Source organism: Scyliorhinus canicula, chromosome 4 (assembly GCF_902713615.1).
Source record: "Scyliorhinus canicula chromosome 4, sScyCan1.1, whole genome shotgun sequence".
Taxonomy (NCBI): Eukaryota; Metazoa; Chordata; class Chondrichthyes; order Carcharhiniformes; family Scyliorhinidae; genus Scyliorhinus; species Scyliorhinus canicula.
Window position 1 is genome coordinate 83,471,690 of NC_052149.1, and position 22,486 is coordinate 83,494,175.

Consider the following 22,486-nt stretch of genomic DNA (forward strand, 5'->3'; position numbering starts at 1 on the left):
AGTGAGGGGCAGAAGTTTCTCTGAACGTCAATAAGGGTAGCATGAGTTCTTTACAGACTCTTCAGGTGACAGGCTGGGAAACCTTGGGCGGAATTCTCCGCCCCGCCGCGCCACATTTCTGCCCCGACCCGCCAGAAGGATTCTCCATAATGCTGGCCAGTCAATGGGGTTTCCCACTGTGGGGCAGCCCCTCACAGTCAGGAAACCCCCGAGCGCCGGCAAAACGGAGAATCCCGCCTCTTGTGTCTGAAAAATCCTGGCCTTTAATTTACCAGTTTGAATATAAATTCCCTCATACCTTCCCCAACTCTAACCCAAATTTCCCAATGAGCTCTTACCTTTCAACCAATTTTGCATCTGTTCCCAACATTTACACTGAAATTTCACAGCTTTTAGTTTAACTGGTTGCTTTTTAAATTAAAGGTACAGCATTCCGTGGCGTTTTCTGCAGTCCCCTTATAGACACTTCTGCAAAGCAGTCCAAGATCAAGTGAAGCAGAATCTTCTGCTGATCTCTGATGACTCCCAGTAATCAATTCTATTATATTACATGGATGTAAGTCCGACTGATGAGTCTTCATTTGCCTATGTTCTTTTTTTCATAATTTTTGAATATTTGTACTACATTAGCCTCCATCCAGTTCTATCTCTCCAATCTTCATTGATTCCTCATAATGGCCATTGGTGTCTCAGAAATCTCACTAATCTGTTTTAGCATTTTGACGTAAATGCGATCTATCTCTGTGATTGAATTGACTGGGAATTTTAGTCATTCTAGGATTACTATTATTCAGTCACTGGCTGGGATTTACAGGCTGCTCATTCCAGCGGGATCTTCTGGTCTCACTGACGGTGCACCCCCGCCATGGGTTTCCTGGCATCGAGGGATGCATTCACCGGGAAACCCCATTGCCAATGGCAGAACCAGAAGACCTCGCTGCCAGCCAATGACGGGCGGCCTCTGCTGGTTGTGCAGAAAACCTTCCCCATTGATCTTACTGTGGTTTCCCTGTTTGAGGAGATTGTGTGTTGCTTACGTTCTCCTTTGTAAAAAATCAGAAATAGTAATCATTTACAATACTTCATATTTTGTGCGCTGTGTTCAATATCAGTTTTTGGCCTGTCTGCATTTTATATGATTTCCATTATTTCTCTAGCTGCATTCTTTCTAATGGGCTATTGAAAGAATATTTTTACTGTTGTGTTTAGCCCCAACCATGCCACTTTTTTCCAAGGTCTCTTTGCTCTTCTGATTACTCTTTTGAGTGGTTCTCAATGTTTCTATATTTGTACCGATGAACCCCTTCCCTTTCTTGCTGCAGGGTTTGTACTTCATCCTCCTAATGTAGCTCATTTTAATCTGCTGTCACCCTCCTCATTGGGTGAGAGTGAGGGTCTTTGAAAATGTCGGTGCGCCATTCACTGCCTTATCCTGGCTTGGGTCTTTGCAACCTCAGAGGAAAAGGCTAATTAAACATAGAGTAATTGTAGCAACAAAGTATACGCTGTGGCTGTATATGATGGTGTTTTTTCCTTTCTGAAACAGCACATCTGACTAATTGCGAGCAACATTCCAGTGCAAATAGCAATGCCAGATTTCCTTAAAAACATATTGAGCAGAGTAGGTCATCAAAATTCTGGCAACATAATTTTGTACTTTAGATTTGAAATATCCAGCCAGATAGTTGGATTTCAGTTCCCATACTCCTGCCACATACTTCTGAGAGAGTTTAACAATTGCACAGAAATTTAATAATGTCAGCTTTGCATTTCTGTCAGTCAACAAAGTAGATAATTGACAGAAACCCCCGAGATTTTGAGTATAACACAAGATGCTATAATTTGAATCAGGATAAATCACCTGGTTTCCACCTTGTGAGCAGTTTTGGGTCCCGTGTCTACTGGCCTTGGATAGGGTCCAGAGGAGGTTCACAATAACGATCCTGGGAATGAAAGGCTTGTCTTTTGAGGAGTGGTTGAAGAGTCTGGCTCTCGATGGGGTTTAGAAGGATGAGGGGGGGGATCTTCTTGAAACTTACAGAATGCTGAGAGATCTAGATAGCGTGGACGTGGAGATGATGTTTCCACTAGTAGGAAAAACTAGAACCCGAGGGAACAGCCTCAGACTGAAGGGACGATCCTTTAAAACCGAGATGAGGAAGAATTTCTTCAGCCTGAGGGGGTGAATCTGTAGAACTCTTTGCCGCAGAAGGATATGGCGGCCCAAATCACCGAGTGTCTTTAAGACAGAGATAGATAGGTTCTTGCTTTTATAAGGGGATTGACACTGCTGCATCACGGCGCCGAGGACCCGTGTTCGATCCCGGCCCCGGGTCACTGTCCTTGTGGAGTTTGCATATTCTCCTCGTGTCTTTGTGGGTCTCACCCCCACAACCCAAAAGGATGTGCAGGCTAGGTGAATTGGCCATGCTAAATTGCCTCTTAATTGGAAAAAAAATTGGGTACTCTAAATTTATTTAAAAAAATAAGGGGATCAGAGGTTAAAGGGAGAAAGCAGGAGAATGGGGATGAGAAACATATCAGCCATGACCAAATGGAGGAGCTGAATGGCATAATTCTGCTCCTACATCTTATGGTCTTATTGAAAATGCTGTACTTACCATAGACACTGAGCTTGAATTCTTTGAATCGTTTTCCTGCAGCATTCACCGCACTGCACTGGTAGTGACCCTGGTCAGCTAGGTGGGCACTCTTTATGTATAATGCCTGCCCCCTGTTTTTCATCTCCATGTTGGTGTCACCGAGGAACAGAAGAAGCCTGTCGTGTGAATGATGCATTTTATTCATTATTATTGTACTTAGTGAAAACTGAAGACAAATGTTAATTTCATAATATATGTGGACTCTACTGGATGGAGAACAGAGAAAACATCCGAGGATAAAATTAAGATTCATCGTGTGACATATCTGCTAAAATTGCACTTCATTTAAACTGTCGCACTGCTGCAGATTACAGCCCTGGCTTTTAAGGTAGAACTCAGCATAGATGAGGAAGTTTTGTTGCTGCTGGAGGAGCACACAAACACCTCAAAAGTTGTTTGACTGCTCCTTCAAAGGCAGCAAATGTTAAGTTGAAACGCTGGATTTTTAAAAAACTCTGCACAGTGATACTGTTGTCACTCACTGATCCACATGTGTCATCCCTGGCAAATAGCTAAAGTCATGACTGAGATTACCAAATTACTGTTTTGAAGGTTGAATTTTTGAAGCAGCAGTCTAAACTAAATGTTCTGTCTTGATCAGATTGTGCGGGTACGTAAAATACAGTGGTGAAGATGTTAGGTTGGGAATACAATATCATCACTTCATTCTCCAATATTACAAAGGTGGGCAGGTGTGGAAATCAGAAACCTGCCCACAGTTTTGAAATAACCAATTAACAAACTGTTTAACTTGTTAAAGACCCAACTGTACTCATTTTTTCATTGCCTACTACATTTTCCAGACCTGGACGGCAAAACATTTGGAAGTGCTTTATTGAAGGCATGAGGCAGTGGCAGAAGGGCAGAAAACAAGGCCTGCCAATTGGGATCATGTCAGCATGCAGCAGCAGATTCTGCTGTTGAAGTTAGCAGTGTTCGTATGTTTTTTGCCTTCATTTATTCGCTGCTTTGAGCCCGCCATAAGAAATGAAGAGAGATTGAGTGGGAAGGGAGCCCTTAAAATTGGCGGCTGTGACCGACATACTGTTCATGGCATAACGCCTCTCCTGCCTGATGCCACGACCGAGATAGTCGATTGGCTATGGAGCCCCCCTTCACACCGCTAATTGACAACCTTCCCACCGGGCGGCCATTAATTTGTAATATGACACTTGATTCGCCCTTCTCAGGCTACAAGGCAGACCTCTCATTTTCCATTCCACCTCCCTCAACTTGCTGAAAACCATTAAAATCCAGACCACTGGTTCTATCTACTGAAACAAAATCACAAAACCTCTCAAATTCACCTACTCAAAAATACCGATGCATTTTCAATTAACACTCTTTCAACAGAAATGCAGAATTAGTGGTACTTTTTGTTTTTTACATTGCCCAATTATACATATTGCTTTGACAACAATTCTCTTCTTTAAAGCACTGTTGTGAATGGATGGATCAGTATACAAAATTAATTCCAGAAAGGCCTTACTGCCAATTCTAACAAATCCAATACCTGGTGGATTTTACTCGCAGTTTTATTTTATTATTCTTGCCCTTACAAACCAAATTATTTATTCCTGCAAATTGTAAGCCAAGAGGATGTCTGAAAGGATTTGACAAGTATATGGTTTTGGCACTGAAGCATATCAGGTATATCCACTTTTATCCATCATATCCAAAGTTAAATAACAATATAAGGTCAGGGAATGGGATTTTAGCCTGAATTCCTGGAGTTAATTTTCCTCTTCAGTGTGCCCAGGGAACACTTGCTCCTTAGCATTAGAGAAGGAGTGGAGATCATTAAACTGTAACTCAGCTCCTTTGTCTTGGCTTTATGTTTCCATGGTTTCATAGAATGATGAAGTGCAGAAGGAGGTAATTCGACTCATCGTGCTGAATCAGTTTCCTGGTAGAACCATGTAATTAATTCCACGCCCCTGCTCTTTTTCTAAAACCCTGCAAATGTTTTCCTTTTAATAATTATCCAATTACTTTTTGCACATTACTATTGAATCTGCTTCCACTACTCTTTCCAGCAGTGCATTACAGATCACAATGACTTGCTGTGTAAAAATATGGGGCGAGATTCTCCGCAAATGCGGAGAGTCGTAAAGGCTGCCGTGAAACTGGCCGTGTTTCACGGCAGCCTTCACGCCCGTTCCCGGGACCCGATTCTCCCCCCCATCGGGGCTAGGAGCGGGACCCCGGGAATCACGGCGTCGCAGCCTTAACGACCGTCGTTAAGGCCGCGCGCCAAGGTGATGCGCGGCTGGCGTCTGTATGATGTCAGCCGTGCGTGCGCAGGTTGGAGCCGGCTCCAACCCGCACATGCGCGGGTGACGTCATCACGCCATTGACGGAACCCGCGCATGCGCGGTTCCGCATTTCTCCACCGCCGCCCGACAAGATGTGGCGGCTTGATCTTTTCGGGCGGTGGAGGGGAAATAGTGCGTCCCTTTTGGACGCAGGCCCGATGATCGGTGGGCACCGATCGCGGGCCTGTCCCATCCCGAGCACAACGGTGGTGCTCCCACCCCAAACAGGCCTCTGGATGCCCCAAACGGGCATCCAGCGCCCGTTTTTACGACGGCAGCAAGCAGGTGTGTTTGCTGCCGTGAAAAAACGGGCGTAAAGGCCCGGCCGCTCGGCCCATCGGCCGCGGATTCGTGACGTGGGTCGGGTGAGGGGGGGGGGGGGGGTGGGAGAATAGCGGGAGGGCGCAAAAAATGTCGGGAGGCCCTCCCGCTATTCCCGCAACCGGCGTGGGCAGCGGAGAATCGCGCCCATGTTTCCTCATGTCACCTTTGGTTCTTTTACCAATTAGCTTAAATCTGCGCCCTGTGGTTATTAAACATTCTACCACTGCAAACAGTTCTCCCTATTGACTCAGTCAAAATCATTCATGGGCTTGAGTATGTCTTTTAAATTTCATCTCGACTTTCTCATCTATAAGATATCGTTGATGAGGGGGCTGGTTGTTTGTGTTGGGAGTGGACATAAACATCCTGAGACTGTGCAAATGAGATGAGAATAATACTCTGAGTCTCTGCTTTGTGAGGGTCTGAGTGGAGTGACATATGCAACTAGAGGTCCTTAATACCGGGCGCTAGATTGAAGGAGTTGAAATGGGCAGTTAGCAGGGCCGTAAGGTTGAAAAATATAAGTCCCACCATTCTTCCTAGGAACCAGCAGTAAAGCAATGGGGATTCAAGACCTTTGGATGATGTTTGTGGGACATGGTAAGAAAAGGTGCTTACCTGTTGTCTTTATACCACTGAATGTTAGGAAAGGGAATGCCGTTGACTTTACACTCCAGTGTGGTTTCCTGATTCAGAATCACCGAAACTTCACTTGTACTGCCAGCACCCTTTATACTTGGAGGGACTTGGGGAGTAAGGAAAAATGGAGAAACATCAATGCAGAATGCATTTAAAATGGTATGAACACTGAGACTGAGAGACGGTTAGTTTTTTAAAAATGTAAATAACAAAACCCAGATGAAGGGACACAACAGGACATTGCTGAAGTTGAAGAGGGTGGAATGGAAGATGAAAAAAAATCAACCAAGTGATTAAGCAAGGTGAAGTTAAGGGTCTTAAAATTTGACAGGTTGTAGAAGGATGGGACTCCGGGAGGTTCAATAGTTTTTCGAGTCCTCGGAAGGGAAGAATCAGAGTACAGAGGCATTGCAATTAATTTACATTTATCAATATATTTTTTTGGGAAAGGGAAAATGTTGAGGAGTGGTCAAAGAGACAAGGGTTACATTAAAATTGAGGGCTGTCTCGCCCCAGCTTCCTGACTCAGGACTGGTGAAATTCAGGCAATGAAACGTGTCCCCAGCTCCAGTGGCGAAGTGTAAAGAAGCAGAGTGAAGGAGGACATGCCCCTTTTTAACACCACTAGCTGCCGTATAACAGGTGTGTTTAAACGTCCCATTGAAAATAATAGGCCAGGGAGAAGCTATGTGTCTAAGATAAGTGAATGGGATGTGAAGGGTGCGGGTTCAGACATTAGAGAGAGAGTTGTGGGGGTGGGGAAGAGTTGCTCATTGGGGGTGGGGAAGAGTCACACATCACAGGGAGAGCTGGACATCAATGGGGTGGTCGTATCGGGGCAGGGGGCTGGGGGGGAGGAAATCTCAGCAGGTGGGGGTGGAGTGATGAATACCGTTGGGGGTGCAGGCACTTGAATGGTTGGGGATGTCCCGTGCAGGACTCAGTCTTTAAAATAGGTACAGTGAAGTTAATAGAATTATCCAAAGTTAGCAATTTAAATCGCTTTCTAAGATGGTCCCCAGATCCACAACGCAATTGCCCAGAAGTTAGCCCTTCTGGACAATTGCTGGGTAAACCTTTACCTGGGAACATTGACAGGGATTTCCCAGCACATCATTGGCATACTTCCCAAACGTGCTGCTTTAAAGCCAGGAAGTTAACGGGGTACTGGGGGTGGAGAAATTCAATAACAATTATTATTATTCTTTTTTGTTTTAAATCATCTCACCTAGCACTTCCAAGTTGAAATTCTTCTCTGCAGTTCCAGCAATGTTGATTGTTCGACAGGTGTACCTTCCTGTGTCACCAGTCACAGCCTTGTGCACTTTTAGTGTTTTTCCTGCATTCAATATCTGTCTGATGCTGCTGCCCCCAATCTGGTGAACAAAGTATTGTAGAAAGGTATTTTACTATTAAAAGTTTGATATTTAGACTTTTACCCAGATAACTTAAAATAACTTTTAAGTCATATTTGTATGAATAAATATATATATATATATATTATATATATATATATATATAAATATATATTTACTTATTTCTATACATATAAATTGGCTGGAGGGAGGGCAAAAATGTCATGTTGAAAACAATTAAAACCAAACAGAAGCACAAAGGTTGAAGCACTCGCAGAACGTTACAAAAACTGCACCAAATGAATTGCTCTTTAATTTCTTCGTTCCTCCTAAAGTTCCACAGCATGGAATGTTACGCAAACGTTTGGCAGCCAAACTCAATGCTGACTTTGAACTTGCCGGCCTCCTGCTTGAACACATAATTGCCTGTGCAATGTTGAACCTTACAGGTGAAATCATTGCTGAATCCGATGATGAGTACTATGAATATATGTTGACTTTGAAGAGGATGCGGAAAGTGATGGCGTGGAGGTGAGACAGATTAAGACCAGTATGAACTGCTCATAGATCTTTTTCGCAGGAGCAAGGATGGACTTAATAAAAAGGTCCAAGACGTGCTACTCTGCTGGTTTGGAAGGAATGACGAGTTGATCCGGGAACACCCAGACTGCACTGGATGTTGAGAAGAGCAGGAGCTTGGAGATGGCGCACTCAAAAATAGAAACTGAAATCGAAGTTGCTGATGCCACGGAGGACCAGCCACTGAACAAGCTAGAGACAGACGACATTGTCCCAATCTTAGAGAATCTTGCTCCTGAGGTACTTGGTGAATTGTTTCAGGTCTCTGATGATAGCAACTCTGATGTTGAAGGGATTGACGACACGGAGAGTGAAACAGCGGATATTCCTCAAGGACACTGAGGATGAGTGGGAAGACATTGATGATGAATACGATGATAGCAACTCTGATGTTGAAGACATTGACAACCCCGAGAGTGAAACAGTGGAGGAGCTGATGACTATCTCGCTATGCAGCTCAATGGAGCAATCATATATTCTCGAGCAAGACCATGATGACCCAAAGTCATGACCAGAGAATGTCAGCATAGTTACTTTAAGTGAAGAGGATCCATTGAGTGATACTCCAGCAAGCCAAGAAGGGACGGCACCTGTTGCCATAGATCTAACCTCCATCCAGCCACCAGAAAGCAAGGCGTTCCAACATTCCGTTGAGGCTGCAAAAGTGGGCGCAGCCATAGAAACCAGGGATGAAGCGCCGGTGACTCAGGATCCACCTGAGACTCCACAGACCTCCAAGCATAGGGAGCAGGCCAGCACCTAACCAGAGGTTGCCAAGCATCAACATAAACACAAATGAATTTGCAAAGCAATTATCAAAACAAGGAGGAGGAAAAGGAGAAGACTGGGAGAGCTAGCTCATCCCACTAACAAAAGTAAAAGAAGGTGAGGTCATGATTGACAAACCAGAAACAAAGAGAAGCAGCAAACAGCGTTGTGGCAAAAAGCGAAGAAAGAAAGAAACTGTTGACGCACACGTGGCAATCACGGATACATGCCTTCCAAAGGCCAGAGTAAAAAGGAGACAAAGTAAGAGGCAGCACATAAACCAGTCTTCGAAAAGGCTGGCAAAAGCCGAAATGGTCACAGGGGTGATCCCGTGAGGCAGGCACAATGACCTGTACGAAAGAGACAGGCACTGGACAGGCATATCATGTTTATGGACACCCTAGTTAAACTTGTTCACATTGTTTAAACATATCACAAACGTATAAAGTTAATATAGTAATAATGGTTGTAAACAAATATTAATGTTTTCTGAGGAAGGGGGATGTGGTGATATGCCTGTAAGCAATATTGTAGATGGCTGGTGGTGCGACCCCCAAACAGCAGGTGGCGGTACAGTGTCACAATGCGGTCTCGAGACAGTGGTCATGTGACAAGGCATTCAGATAGAAGTGCGGGCACATCCAGTGATCGAGAGATGGTTATAAGACGTACACGAGGTCAGTCGCACCTAGGGATAGTTCCAGGGGAGTACAAAGAACTCTATGATAACTTGCTCTGTAACAGATCGCTTTCTTACCATGTGTGATTTAATAAAGATCCTGGTTTGGACAAGTCACAAGTTGTTTGATAGATTCCTTTCTAGACACCAAACACCGAACACAACAGGCAATATTACCTATTAGACTACAATTTTAATTTTAATACAAAAATTATAATTTCTTGAGAATGCTCGACAATTGCCTTTGTGCTTCAAATATTTTGACAGTCCTCTAATCTTTCTAAGACAACAAGGATTGACACCACATACAGGTATTCCATCTTTGTACCAAGAGATGATGGGAACAGGGTGACCAGACACATCACAGAAGAGGCTGATGGGCTGGTTCACGACCACTGATACGTTGGCTGGCGTTTCATTATCCCTGACTTCAGGAGGAACTGAAAAAAAAACAATACATTGCACAAATTGAGAACATTATTCTCAGTAAAATGTGATCAAATTTTATACTATCTTTTGCATAATTATGGAACTAAATATTGCTAGTTAACAACTTGTGCAAATTTCCAGTTTTAATTGTTTTTTAAACTAGTTTGGCTGGAAAAGTAGCCTTTTTCAGTATATTAAAACTCCTTTTTGAGAAGTTGCTTCTACTTCCAAAAATGGACAGTGGGAACCAAGAGGGAACAATTGGTAAATTAAACAAGTAAAGAACGAACAAACTTGATCTTCATGTCCTCAGGGTATTTCAATGTGCTTCAGGACCAATTAATGTATTTTCTAAATTTAACAGTAAATTTTCACCCACTAAGATCCCCAAAACAGCAGTGGGATAAATGAATTTATAATTTGTTTTACTAACCTTGGTTGAAGGATAAATATGGCCAAGATATTGGGAGAACTCCATTGCTCTTCCTCAAAGAGTGTCACAGGACATTTTACATTAATCTAAACAGGCAGACTGGGCTTTGTTTAATGCTTTGACTGAAAGATTGCAGGCGGAATTCTCTGCTCCCGGGAAAAATCGGGAGGGCCGTTGTGAACTCGGCCGAGTTTCACGACGGCCTTGGAGGCCGCTCCTCGCCCCCTATTCTCCCCTCCCGGCGGGGCTAGGAGCGGCGCTCCGTAACTCTCGGCTGCTGGGCAGCGCGCCGAGAGTGATGCGACGGCGGAAGCCTTTGTGACGTCAGCCGCGCATGCGCAGTTTGGCCGGCTCCAACCCGCGCATGCACGGCTAACGTCACGATGGCTCACAGCTTGAACCCGCGCATGGGCGGTGGCCGTCTTTCCCCAGCTGCCCCGCAAGACGTGGCGGCTTGATCTTGCAGGGTGGCGGAGGGGAAGTAGTGCGTCCGATTCAGACGCCGGCCCGACGATTGGTGGGCACCGTTCGCGGGCCTGTCCCCTCCCGAGCACAGTCGTGGTGCTCATTCCCCACCAGGCCCCCTACAAGCCCCAAAACGGGCATCTCATGGCGATTTCACGATGGCAGGCCGCTCGGCCCATCCGGGTCGGAGAATCGCCGGTCGCCGTGAAAAACGGCGAGCGGCAATTCTTCCGAGTTGGGGGGGGGGGGGGGGGGGGGGAGAATCGCGGGGGGGCGCCAGGGGGTTGTGAAATTAGTCGGGGGGCCCTCACGCGATTCTCCCACCCAGCGTGGGGAGCGGAGAATCGCGCCCTGCATCTTTGACAGTGCAGTACTCCATAAGTTCTGTGCCGAAGGTGTTTGAAGGAGTGTTTAAATGCATAAGAGCTACCACTGAGTTAATTCATCTGCCCCAGGTTTTGTTCACCGGGGCCACCATAAAGAAGGATAAGACACAAAATTCATCTACCCAACTCAGCTGAGTGATTTTGGCTCTAGTAGGCATCCAGAGGTGCCCTCTCACCATCAATGCTGCTGATAAACTCTGCACGTCGACTGGTAGTGACAGAAGATCCCAGCTGCAGAATGAATGATAAAGGCAGTCTCTTAAAGGGAAACTGTGCAATAAGATTGCTGGAATGTGAATTCTTGCAAACTCAATGCCAGGGCAGTTAGATCGATCCAGACTGATGGACGTGTCGGTGGAGGTGGGCAGAAGGACAGTCGTCATGAGGGCCAGGATACTCAAAATCATCACCCTCATAAAGGGGTTGGAGCAGGTGGTTAGAAGAAGGAGGTCAGCTGCCAGAGTCTGAACCCAAGGACCTGGCAGCAAGAAGTCTAATAGCCTTGTGCAGATAGTCAGCAGTGAATGCAACTTCACATGACACCACACCCCAGGTCTCTCAAGCTGCTCAATGAACCACATTCCCATCACTCTCCCAGCACAATCCCGGGCATCAAGGGCTGACACCTAACACCCAGATACTCCACCTCAACCTGAGGCATTTGCCAATGCTGCCATCCTCACACCCACCTCTCGCTTCCTCCACAAACATGTAATTATTCAACTATGGCAGGTACAAGTGCTGCACAACCCCTCTCTTACAGAACAAGTGAGTCAAAACAGAAAATGGCAGAGAAGGTCAGAGCTGGCATGGAACAAACATGCCCGCATTTCCTGAAACCGACAAAGGAGACTTTACATTAATTATTTCACTCTCCACAGAAAAATCAATTTCCCAATCCTGACTCCATTCCCCTCACTGGCTACAACCTGAAATTTAGCAAGTTCACAACCTTGCTGTCACATTTGATCCTGGGAAGAGCCTCCAAATTTGTGCCATCTCTAAGACCACTTTTTTTCCATCTTGGTGATATCATTGCTTTGCCCTCTTCAGTTGATCTGCTGCCAAAACCCTCATCCATTTGTTACCTCTTGACTTGACTATTCCAATACATTCCTGACTCGTCTCCCACGTTCTACTTTCTATAAACTGAAGAAGCTTTTGCCCATATCTTAATTTGCAGCAAATCACATTCCCCTATCACCCCTATGTTTGCCGATCTTCATTGGTTCCTGGTCAAGCAATGTCCTGATTTTAAAATTCTCGTCTTTGTTTTCAAATCCCTCCATGGTCTTGCCCCTTCCTACCTTTGTAACCTTCTCCAAACCCATAATCCTTCTGCATTCCCAATTCTAACTGTCCCACCATTGGTGCCCATGTCTTCAGTTACATTGGCCCTAAGCTCGGGAATCCCTCCTTACACCTCTTTGCCTCTTTTTCTTCCATTAAGTCACTTCTTAAAACATTATCTCTTTGACCAAGATGTTGGTCATCTGACCTAATATTTCCTTGGTTTATTTATTTAAAAATGAACTCCTGTCATGGCCAAGGGCCAAACTGAGGTAAGTTTTACAATCAATCATTGCAACTAAAATATAAAAATACGAAAACGGTAGAAACAGAGTAAAATAACATACGGATTATTACTTGGGGTTTTTATGTTATCAGAGTTCAAAGATTAACAGTCACTAAAGTTTGTTTATTGTGTGTATGAGATAGGGCATTGGACAATTCTTAAATCTTGTTATTTTACATCTTAATTCACTTAGTTTGGAGTTCCATCACTGGTAACCACGGTGATATTTCTCTCTGGGTAACAATTAATGAAGTTTGGAATTCAGCAGCGACCTTGCAGAAGAAAGTTAGAGATGTTCGTGCCAGTTCTCAAGTATCTCCAGAACGTGTAAGGAACCTGAATAACTATGGTAATTAGAGCCAAGAATGGCTTTGTAAGCCTCTTTCTGAACACTTTAAATGGCTTTATATTGCAGCTCTGTGATTCTGCTTGACCATACAGGTATTCAGGGGCAATTTAGCGTGGCGAATCCACCTACCCTGCACATCTTTGGGTTGTGGGGGCGAAACCCACGCAGACACAGGGAGAATGTGCAAACTCCTCACAGACAGTGACCCAGGGCCAGGATCGAACCTGGGACCTCAGTGCCGTGAGGCAGCAGTGCTAACCACTGCACCATCGTGCTACCCTCTGCATCACAATGTTGGCTGCCACAGGGACCGTAGCACCTAATATCAAGGGAATAGTGATGATATCATCTTCCTTCATTATGCCCCTTCTCAAATCCCAGCTCATCCTCATCTTACTATCTAGCTTGAGAAGCAAACTGCTGATGTTGTGGTCATGGGACTCCTGTCCCCATCCCACACCAACCTTTCCATTCTGAGTTCCTGCTTTCAGACACCCAAAGCTGCTACCTTCCCAGCTGGGGGATTCCCAGAGAAATAGCATGGAAGTTGCAAATTGGCCCCATCATTTGATATGACACTCTCAACCACCAACTCAAACATGTAAACTACACTTTGAAAACTAGAATAGAATTGGGATCAGCACAGGCTGAGTCACTGGGTATGAATGGGTTGCAACCAGGTTAAGGGTAAAGGATGATTCATTTGTCAGCTCAAAGGACAGCAACGTGGCAGATGAGTACTGCTGTAGAGGACTCAGATGAGGACTTCAATGGGGCAGCAAACGGGAGCGCACTGAATGGATATACACACCAAGATTCTGGGTGCATTGGCTGTCCTGCCAGACAGCTTCCTGTCAGTGTCAACAGGTTTGGAAGAATCATTTTAAAAAATGTTTTCAGAAGTGTGGATGTCGTCGACGGGTCAACATTTCTTGCCCGTCCCAAATTTCCTTTGAGAAGGTGGTAATGAGCTGCCTTCGTTAACCACAGCAGTCCATGTGTTATCAGTCCACCCACAGTTAAGTTTGGAAGGGAGTTCCAGGATTTTGACTCAGCGACAGTGAAGGAGCAGTTACATAGATATAGGGTGGTGTGTGGCTTGGAGGCGAACCTACATGTGATGGTGTTCCAAATAATCTGCTACCCTTGTCCTTCAAGGTGGTAGAGGTCATGGGTTTAGAAGGTGCTGTCAAAGGAGCTTAAGTGAGTTGCTGCAGTGCACCTTGTAAGCTGCTGCAACTGTGTGTTAGTGGTAGAGGGAGTAAATGTTGAAGGTGGTGGATAGGGTGCCGATCAAACAGACTGCTTTGTACTGGGTGGTATTGAGTTTCTTCAATGTTGTTTGAACTGCATTCATCCAGGCAAGTGGAGAGAACATAATCACATTCCTGACTTGAGACCTGTAAATGGTGGTCAAGCTTTAGGGAGTTAGGAGGTGAGTTACCCTCCACAGAATTCCAAGCTTCCGACCTGCTCTTGTAGCCACAGTATTTATTTGGCTGGTCCAGTTCAGCTTCTGGTCAATGGCAAATCTCAGCACGTTGATAGTGTGGGGTTCAGCGATGGTAATGTCATTAAATGTCATGGGGAGATGGTTTGATTCTCTTTTGTCGGAGATAGTCATTGCCTGGCATTGGTGTAGCTTGAATCTTACTTGCCACTTATCACCCCAAACCTGAAAATTGTCCAAAACATAGAACATAGAACATAGAACAGTACAGCACAGAACAGGCCCTTCGGCCCTCAATGTTGTGCCGAGCCATGATCACCCCACTTAAACCCACGTAACCCGCATACCCGTAACCCAACAATCCCCCCATTAACCTTACACTACGGGCAATTTATCACGGCCAATCCACCTAACCCGCACATCTTTGGACTGTGGGAGGAAACCGGAGCACCCGGAGGAAACCCACGCACACACGGGGAGGACGTGCAGACTCCACACAGACAGTGACCCAGCCGGGAATCGAACCTGGGACCCTGGAGCTGTGAAGCATTGATGCTAACCACCATGCTACCGTGAGGCCCCCAGACGTGCTGCATATGGACACGCAGACTGCTTCAGTTCATGAGAAGTTGCAAAGGTTGTTGAACATTGTGCATTCATCATTGAAATCTCAATTTCTGACCTTATAATGGAGGAAAGGTCATTGATGAAGCAACTGAAGATGGTTCAACCTGCGACATTACCCTGAGGAACTCCTGCAGTGATGTCCTGGGACTTAGACGACTAACGAGCAACAACCACAACCACCTCCCTTTGTGCTAGGAATGACTCCAATCATTGGAGAGTTTCCCACCAATTCCCATTGACTCCAGTTTTGATGCCACACTCGGTCAAATACTGCCTTGACTCCTAGAGCAGTCACTTTCACCTCAACTCTGGAATCCAGCTCTTCTTTCCATATTTGGACCAAGGTTTTAATGGAGGTCAGGAGTTGCGGGGTCCTAATGGAACCCAAACTGAGCAACAGCAAGCAGATTATGCCACTTAATAACGCTGTGTCCGACCCCTTCCATTTTGCTGATGATTGAGTGTAGATTGATGTGGTTGCAATTGTCTAGGTTGGATTTATCCTGCTTTTTGAGACAGAATCTAGCTGACCAATTTTCTACATTGCTGGGTAGATGCTAGTGTTGTACCTGTATGGGGCACAGCTAGTGCTGGAGCATAAGTCTTCAGTACTATTACCAAAATGTTGCCAGGGTCCATTGCCTTTGGAGTATCCAGTGCCTTCAGCCGTGTCTTGATAATTTGTGGAATGAATCAACTTGCCTGGAGACTGGCATCTGTGATGCTAGAGACCTCAGGAGGAGGCCGAGATGGATCATCCATTTGGCACTCGTGGCTGAAGATGGTTGCAAATGCCTTGTCTTTTGTATTGATGTTCTGGGCACCCCCATCCTCATTTTGTGGAGCCTCCTCCTCCAGTTGGTTGTTTAATTGCACAACATCATCAACAACTGGATGTGGCTGGCCTCCTGCGACTAGATCGGATTCATTGGTTGTAGCCGGCTAGTTTAACTCAGTCTATTGCATTCTGCTTCCGCTGTTTGGCATTGACCTTCACCAGATATGACTGGTGCTGTTCCTGGCATGTCGTCCTCACGCATCACTGAACCAAGGCTGATCCACCAGTTTGATGGTCACAGGAGAGTAAGGATATGCTGGGCTGCAAGACCGCATTGTGGTTGAATAAAATTCTGCTAATGCTGATAGTCCACAGTACCTCACAGATGCCCTGTTTTGAGTTAGTAGAGCTGTTTGATGTCTGTCCTATTTAGCACGGTCATACTGCCACACAACACAATGGAGAGATGGAGGGTATCCTCAATGTGGACACATGGTTTTGTTTCCACAAGGACTGTGCAGTGGTCACTCCTACTGATACTGTCGTGGACAGATGCACCTGCAACAGGTATATTGGGGAGAACGAGGTCAAACAGATTTTCCCTCTTGTTGGTTAACTCACCACCTGCTACAGATGCAGTCTAGTAGCTATGTTCATTAGGACTTGGCCAGCTTGGTCAGTCATGGTGCTACCGAGCCACTCTTGGCAATGGATATTGAACTCCCCAGCCAGAGTACATTCTATTCCCTAGCCACCCTAGGTGCTATTTTCCCTTGGTGTTCAACATTGAGGACTACTGAGACATTAGTTGAGGGGGAGATAGCAAAGAGGGCTTCACAGGGTCAAAATGGTTGGGTATGCTGCGTCACTTCTGGAGCCTACGTGGTATGTACAGTTTAGTCCTTTATTGACTTTTCTGTAGCAGTTTTATTGAGTAACATGCTAGGCCATTTCAAAAGGCATGTATGAATCAACCACATTGCTGTGGGAAGAAATCATATGTAGGGTAGATAAGATAAGGACCACAGACTTCCTCCCAGAAAGTGCAATGCCGAACCAGATGAGTTTTTTCATTGTCATCATTACAGAGTGCCAGAATCTGCATTGTCCAAATTTTGAATCCTGGTAGTACATCAGTCAATTGAATGGTTTGACATCAACATGGTGCTAATTCATTCGTCAGGGTTTCCCCCAGCCTGTCTCACCCCAGTGGATAAAGCGAGCCATTTAAATTTGTATTCAGTTCTACAGGAGTAGAACCTAGCAGGTGGGGGGTCTGCTAGAAAACTCAGGGGTACACCTTCAAGTACTGGTAGATCCTGCACGATGTGATTGAATTTCATGCCCTAAGATTTTCAAGTTGTATTAGAGTCCAGAAAATGTGGATCAGATGGAAAATAAAATTAAATGGGCTTCAGTTAAACACCCATAACAATTATGAATGATTTTTAGAAGTCTGTGTTCTTCACAAGTAAGGTTTTAGACTTTTTGGGTTGGATAAGGTTAACGTTTTATTTATATTGGTCTGTAACCTTACTGTACATACCATGGACCTTGAGCTGATATTTTCGTTCTGTTGTTCCAGCCTCGTTGACCGCCACACAGACATATTCGCCATTGTCATGTGGTGAAACAGTATCAATAAGCAGGGTCCCGTCATCCAAAATGGAAACATCTGGTTCACTCCCAGTCAACTCTCTTCCATTACGTAGCCACTTAATTACAGGTTTTGGGATACCTAATAACAGAAAATTATAACTTGCTTGATTTTAAAAAATAATTAAATATTACTGTGTATTAAATGGCCTCGAGCCACAAATCTAAAGAGGACCTGGTAGTTACCCTGGAATAACCTTTATGGGCAAATTGATACTGCCTGTACTGTGCAATAGGCATATGAAGTTACATCAAACTGGTCCAGGAAAGAAAGAAATGCGAATGGCAGTGCGGTGCAGCGAATCCCTAACCCACAAAGGCTTCCCATGGATGCAATTTGCTAATGTTTTTACAGCCGACTGGTAATATATTCAAACATGCTTCATGATAATAATAGAAAGGTTTTAAAGTGTATTGCAATGGCTTGACTTCAAATATTTCCGTCGTTAGACTTGGATTATCTTCAAATTCTAAACATTGTGATCTCACCACATTAGGTTTCAACAGGAATGTACAAGGTTTACATTTTTTGGGTCAAGGTGCATTACAAATTATACAACACAATTAAATATATGCATTCAGGCCCTGGCCCAATTCAGTACACATTAGTGGTATTAATCACTGATTGGGGGGGGCAGAGGTAACTTCGTGGCAGAGGGGTTCAATGAGCAATGAGGTTGGAACGGAAGACTGACTGAAGGTGGGTCTTGAGTGATGGGAAGTTTACCAGGGAGATCATTTAACAAAATGGGCTTACAAGTATTGTCGCTATTTCCTGAAATTTCTTGGTAAAGTTCACCTTTGCACTTTGGTGCTTCGCTCATTATATTCTTATGCTTACGTATTCTCTTCTTGAATGCCGAATATATTTTAAATTTATACCAAACATCCATTTACTGAATTTTTAATCCATTTTGACTATTTATATTTTGCACCTTCCTGCTCCTGTGGATTCCTGGATACATAGTCCAGAATTCCTGCAGGTGATGAGATAACATGACGACTAGGGATTGGCCAGAGTCAAAGTGAGCAAGTGGATTCACGCACTGGTTGCATTGCGCTATCACTGACTCTGGTTAGCATGCACTGCAGGATTGGTTCTGGCCATGAGAATTGGCATTGCATTCAACACAGTAAGCAAAACACCAGGAACCAGGAAATAAATAGGTGAAGAACTTTGAGTCACAGTAACCTTATTGCTCTATCTGGCCTCCTTCATTTAGGAGGGCAGGGCATTTTTGGGTCCTAGAATAAGAAAAAGGAAGCACTTGTCGAGGCTAGGAGGCTGGGAACACACAAAGCAAGTGTGGAATATAACGAAAGTAGAAAGAAACTTAAGCAAGGAGTCAGGAGGGCTAAAAGTGGTCACAAAAGGTCATTGGCTCGCAGGATTAAAGAAAATTGCAAGGCCTTTTATACATATATAAAGAACACGAGGGTAGCCAGGGACAGGGAGGGAATCTATGCATGGAGCCAGAGGAAATGGGCGAGGTAGTAAATGAATACTTTGCGTCAGTATGCACCAAAGAGAAGGAATTGGTGGATGATGAGTCTGAGGAAGTATGTGTAGATCAGGGGTGGGCAAACTTTTCCGTGCAAGGGCCACATTCAGAAATTCACAATTTTAAAGGGCCGCATAGTATATTAATTAATAGTCCCGGTTGTAACCAATTAGCGTGCGGCATATACCTCAGCGCTTCCCCCGGCGGCATCCTGCCTTTAGCCCTCTTTTTCTCTACTTTTCAAAAATGGCGCTTCACCCGGTTATGATTCTGGGCGTCTCATATAGAACATAGAACAGTACAGCACAGAACAGGCCCTTCGGCCCTCGATGTTGTGCCGAGCAATGATCACCCTACTCAAGTCAACGTATCCACCCTATACCAGTAACCCAATAGCCCCCCCCCCCATTAACCTTATATAAAAAAGAAAAAAAATTAAAAAAAAAAAAAAAATTTTTTTTCATTTTTTTTTATGACTTGATCTTGGTGGGCCGCATAAAGACCTTTGGGCCATAGTTTGCCCACCCCTGGTGTAGATAGTCTGCGTCATGATGAGATCAAAAAGGAGGAGATATTGGGGGTCTTGAAAAACACGTGTCATAGACATCACCAGGGCCTGATGGGATCTTTGTATCCTCACTAGTCACAGGGGAGGTCCCAGAGGATTGGAGAATAGCCAATATTGTTCCTCTGGGCGAAATTCTCCCAAAACGGGAGAAATCGTCAAACTGCCGTAAAACCCGCCCGGGTTTTACGGCATCGCGCCCCTTCCCGACGGGGGACCGATTCTGGTCCCCCGTCGGGGCTAGCAGCCCGACGTCGGAGGCCCCGACAAGTCGGGCTTAACGAAAATCGTTAAGCCCGCTTGTCGGACTTAGCGCCGGCTGACGCGTCATATGACGTCAGCCGCGCATGCGCAGGTGGGAAGACTCCACCCGCGCATGCGCGGGTGACGTCATCGCGTTTTTGCGCGAAACCCGCGCATGCGCGGTCCGGGTTGCCCCTCAGCCGCCCCGCGTATTGATACTGCGGGGCGGCGGAAGGACAAATAGTGCGCGGGCATCGGGCCCGCTGCCCGCGATCGGTGGGCACCGATCGCGGGCCCATGGCACCCTTGGCACGGCCGTGGTACTGCCGTGCCAATCGGTGCCATGGTTATTTTTTTCCAGGTGGTCACGACGTTTTTACGAATGGCAGGACCAGGTGTGTTTGCCGTTCGTAAAAAGGTCGTAAAGGGCTGGGACTTCGGCCCTTCTAACAGCTGTGAATCGCTGCCGGCCGTAAAAAAACGGCGGCAGCGATTCGTGTCGGGATTTCGGCGGGGGGGGGGAGAATAGCGGGAGGGCGTCAAAAAAGTCGGGAAGGCCCTCCCGCTATTCTCCCACCCGTCGTGGGGGGGGGGGAGAATTTCGCCCTCTGTTTAAGAAGGGTAGCAAGGATAATGCAGGTAATTATAGACCTGTAATGACTTAGGCCAGGCCTTTGAGATTGGCCAATTAGAATACGAGTTCCCTGATTAGGGACCCTTTCTCTGTATATAACAGGGAGTGCCACATCCTCTGCACTTCCAGTGTGTACAGCAAGCTGAATTCTCCTGGTTGTTCAGCTGTTGGTTTTGTAAATAAAAGGAATTCTGGTGAAGGGACTTTTGCTTCCATGGACTTATTACAGTGGTGACGAGCACAGGATACTGCCATGGGGACCTTGAGTAATAGTTCCAAGTCAAGGCTGTCGAGCCATACTGGCTGAACTACAGCATTGGCACCCTCAAGTCTTAAAAATGAAGATGCTGGCCAGGAGTTATGTCTGGTGGCCGGGCCTGGCACAGACATAGTGGCATTGGTAGGTCGGTGCCAAGAATGCTAACAAGGGCAGAAGGTGCCACCGGCTGCCCCACTCTACCCGTGGGAATGGCCGGGTAGACCATGGTCGCGACACATGTCCATTTATGGGTTCAATGTTTTTTGTGATAGTAGACGTCCATTCCAAATGGCTAGACGTCTACAAAATGAATTCGGCAAATGCAACAGCAATCATCGAAAAACTTTGCAGCTCATTTGCAACACATGGTATCCCGGAGGTGTTCGTTTCAGATAATGGATAATGTCACAACGGGAATAGCACCAGCGGAGCTACTCATAGGCAGACGACTCTGAACCAGGCTGAGTCTACGATTCCCAAATTTAGATGGAAGAGTAGAACAACACCAAGAGGCCCAATGCAGGGGCCACGACAACACTCGCCGAGAAAGGCAGTTCAACACGAGTGAAAAGGTATGGATCAGAAATTATGCTAATGGCCCCACATGGGTAGCAGGAATGGTCAAGGCCAGGACAGGATGTGCGTCGTATGAGATACGTGTGGGAGAATACTTAGCAACTGGATCAGGTGCGGGCCACAGATTTGTTTCCTCCCCCGGAGCTGACTCAGACCAGCATAATGAGGACCATGGAGAGTCCTCCCCGACAAACTATTCATGCCCCTCCGGCACCTCTGGTGAGGACATTGGACTTGGATCTGGACACCATGGATGACGCCCTGGCTGTCCCCCTGTCGCCGGAGGAAGGGGGTGAAACGCCCATCAGGCACTCTTATTGGAAAAGACGGGCGCCTAGCCGTTATACCCCCCCACATCAGAGGCCAAAGTGGAGGGTCTTGACCCTGCGCAGAAACGAAGCAGGAGACCCGTGAGTCACGAGGACCACGGGGGCTCCTCAGACTTTGGGGAGCGGATTGTAATGACTTTGGCCAGGCCTATGAGATTGGCTAATTAGAATATGAGTTCCCTGATTAGTCGCCCAATGAGGGAACCCTTTTCTCTGTATATAAAGGGAGTGTCAGATCCTCTGCACTCCCAGTGTAGACAGCAAGCTGAATGCACGTGGTTGTTCTGTTGGTTTTGTAAATAAAAGGAATTCTGGTGAAAGGACGTCTGCCTCCATTGGCTTATTACAAGGCCAATCAGCCTTACGTCAGTGGTAGGGAAATTATCGGAGACGATTCTTCGAGACAGGATTTATTCTCATTTGGAAATAAGCGGACATATTAGCGAGAGGCAAGATGATTTTGTGAAGGGGAGGTCATGTCTCACTAACTTGATCGAGTTTTTCGAGTAAATGATGATTGACGAAGGTAGGGCAGTGGATATTTCTACATGGATTTCAGTAAGGCCTTTGACAAGGTCCCTCATGACAGACTGGTAAAGAAGGTGAAGTCGCACGAGATCAAGAGGTGAGCTGGCAAGACAAATACTGAACTGGCTCGGTCATAGAAGACATCAGTGGATGGGTGTGTTTCTGAATGGAGGGCTGTGACTAGTGGTGTTCCTCAGGGATCAGTGCTGGGACCTTTGCTGTTTGTATATACATGAATTGGAGGAAAATATAACTGGTTTGATTATTAAGTTTGCGGACTACACAAAGGTATGGGTCAGAAATCCCTAATGCAGGTAGGAAATATAAAATGAGGACTGTCCGAGGATACAGCAGGATTTAGATCGTTTGGAGACTTGGG

The 22,486-nt window shown here is 45.7% G+C and overlaps 1 protein-coding gene across 2 annotated transcripts in view; it reads right to left on the reverse strand.

Annotated features, from left to right (window-relative positions):
• The window catches only part of hmcn1 (hemicentin 1), a 677,622-nt gene that overhangs the window by 341,998 nt on the left and 313,138 nt on the right, over window positions 1-22,486 (reverse strand). For both annotated transcript variants that reach the window (XM_038794621.1, XM_038794624.1), the window contains exons 26-30: window positions 17,362-17,553; window positions 9,632-9,762; window positions 7,170-7,317; window positions 5,920-6,047; window positions 2,622-2,775 (exon numbers count right to left, since the gene is read on the reverse strand). In XM_038794621.1, the coding sequence (XP_038650549.1) occupies window positions 2,622-2,775; window positions 5,920-6,047; window positions 7,170-7,317; window positions 9,632-9,762; window positions 17,362-17,553 (753 nt within the window). The remainder of the gene's footprint in view (window positions 1-2,621; window positions 2,776-5,919; window positions 6,048-7,169; window positions 7,318-9,631; window positions 9,763-17,361; window positions 17,554-22,486) is intronic.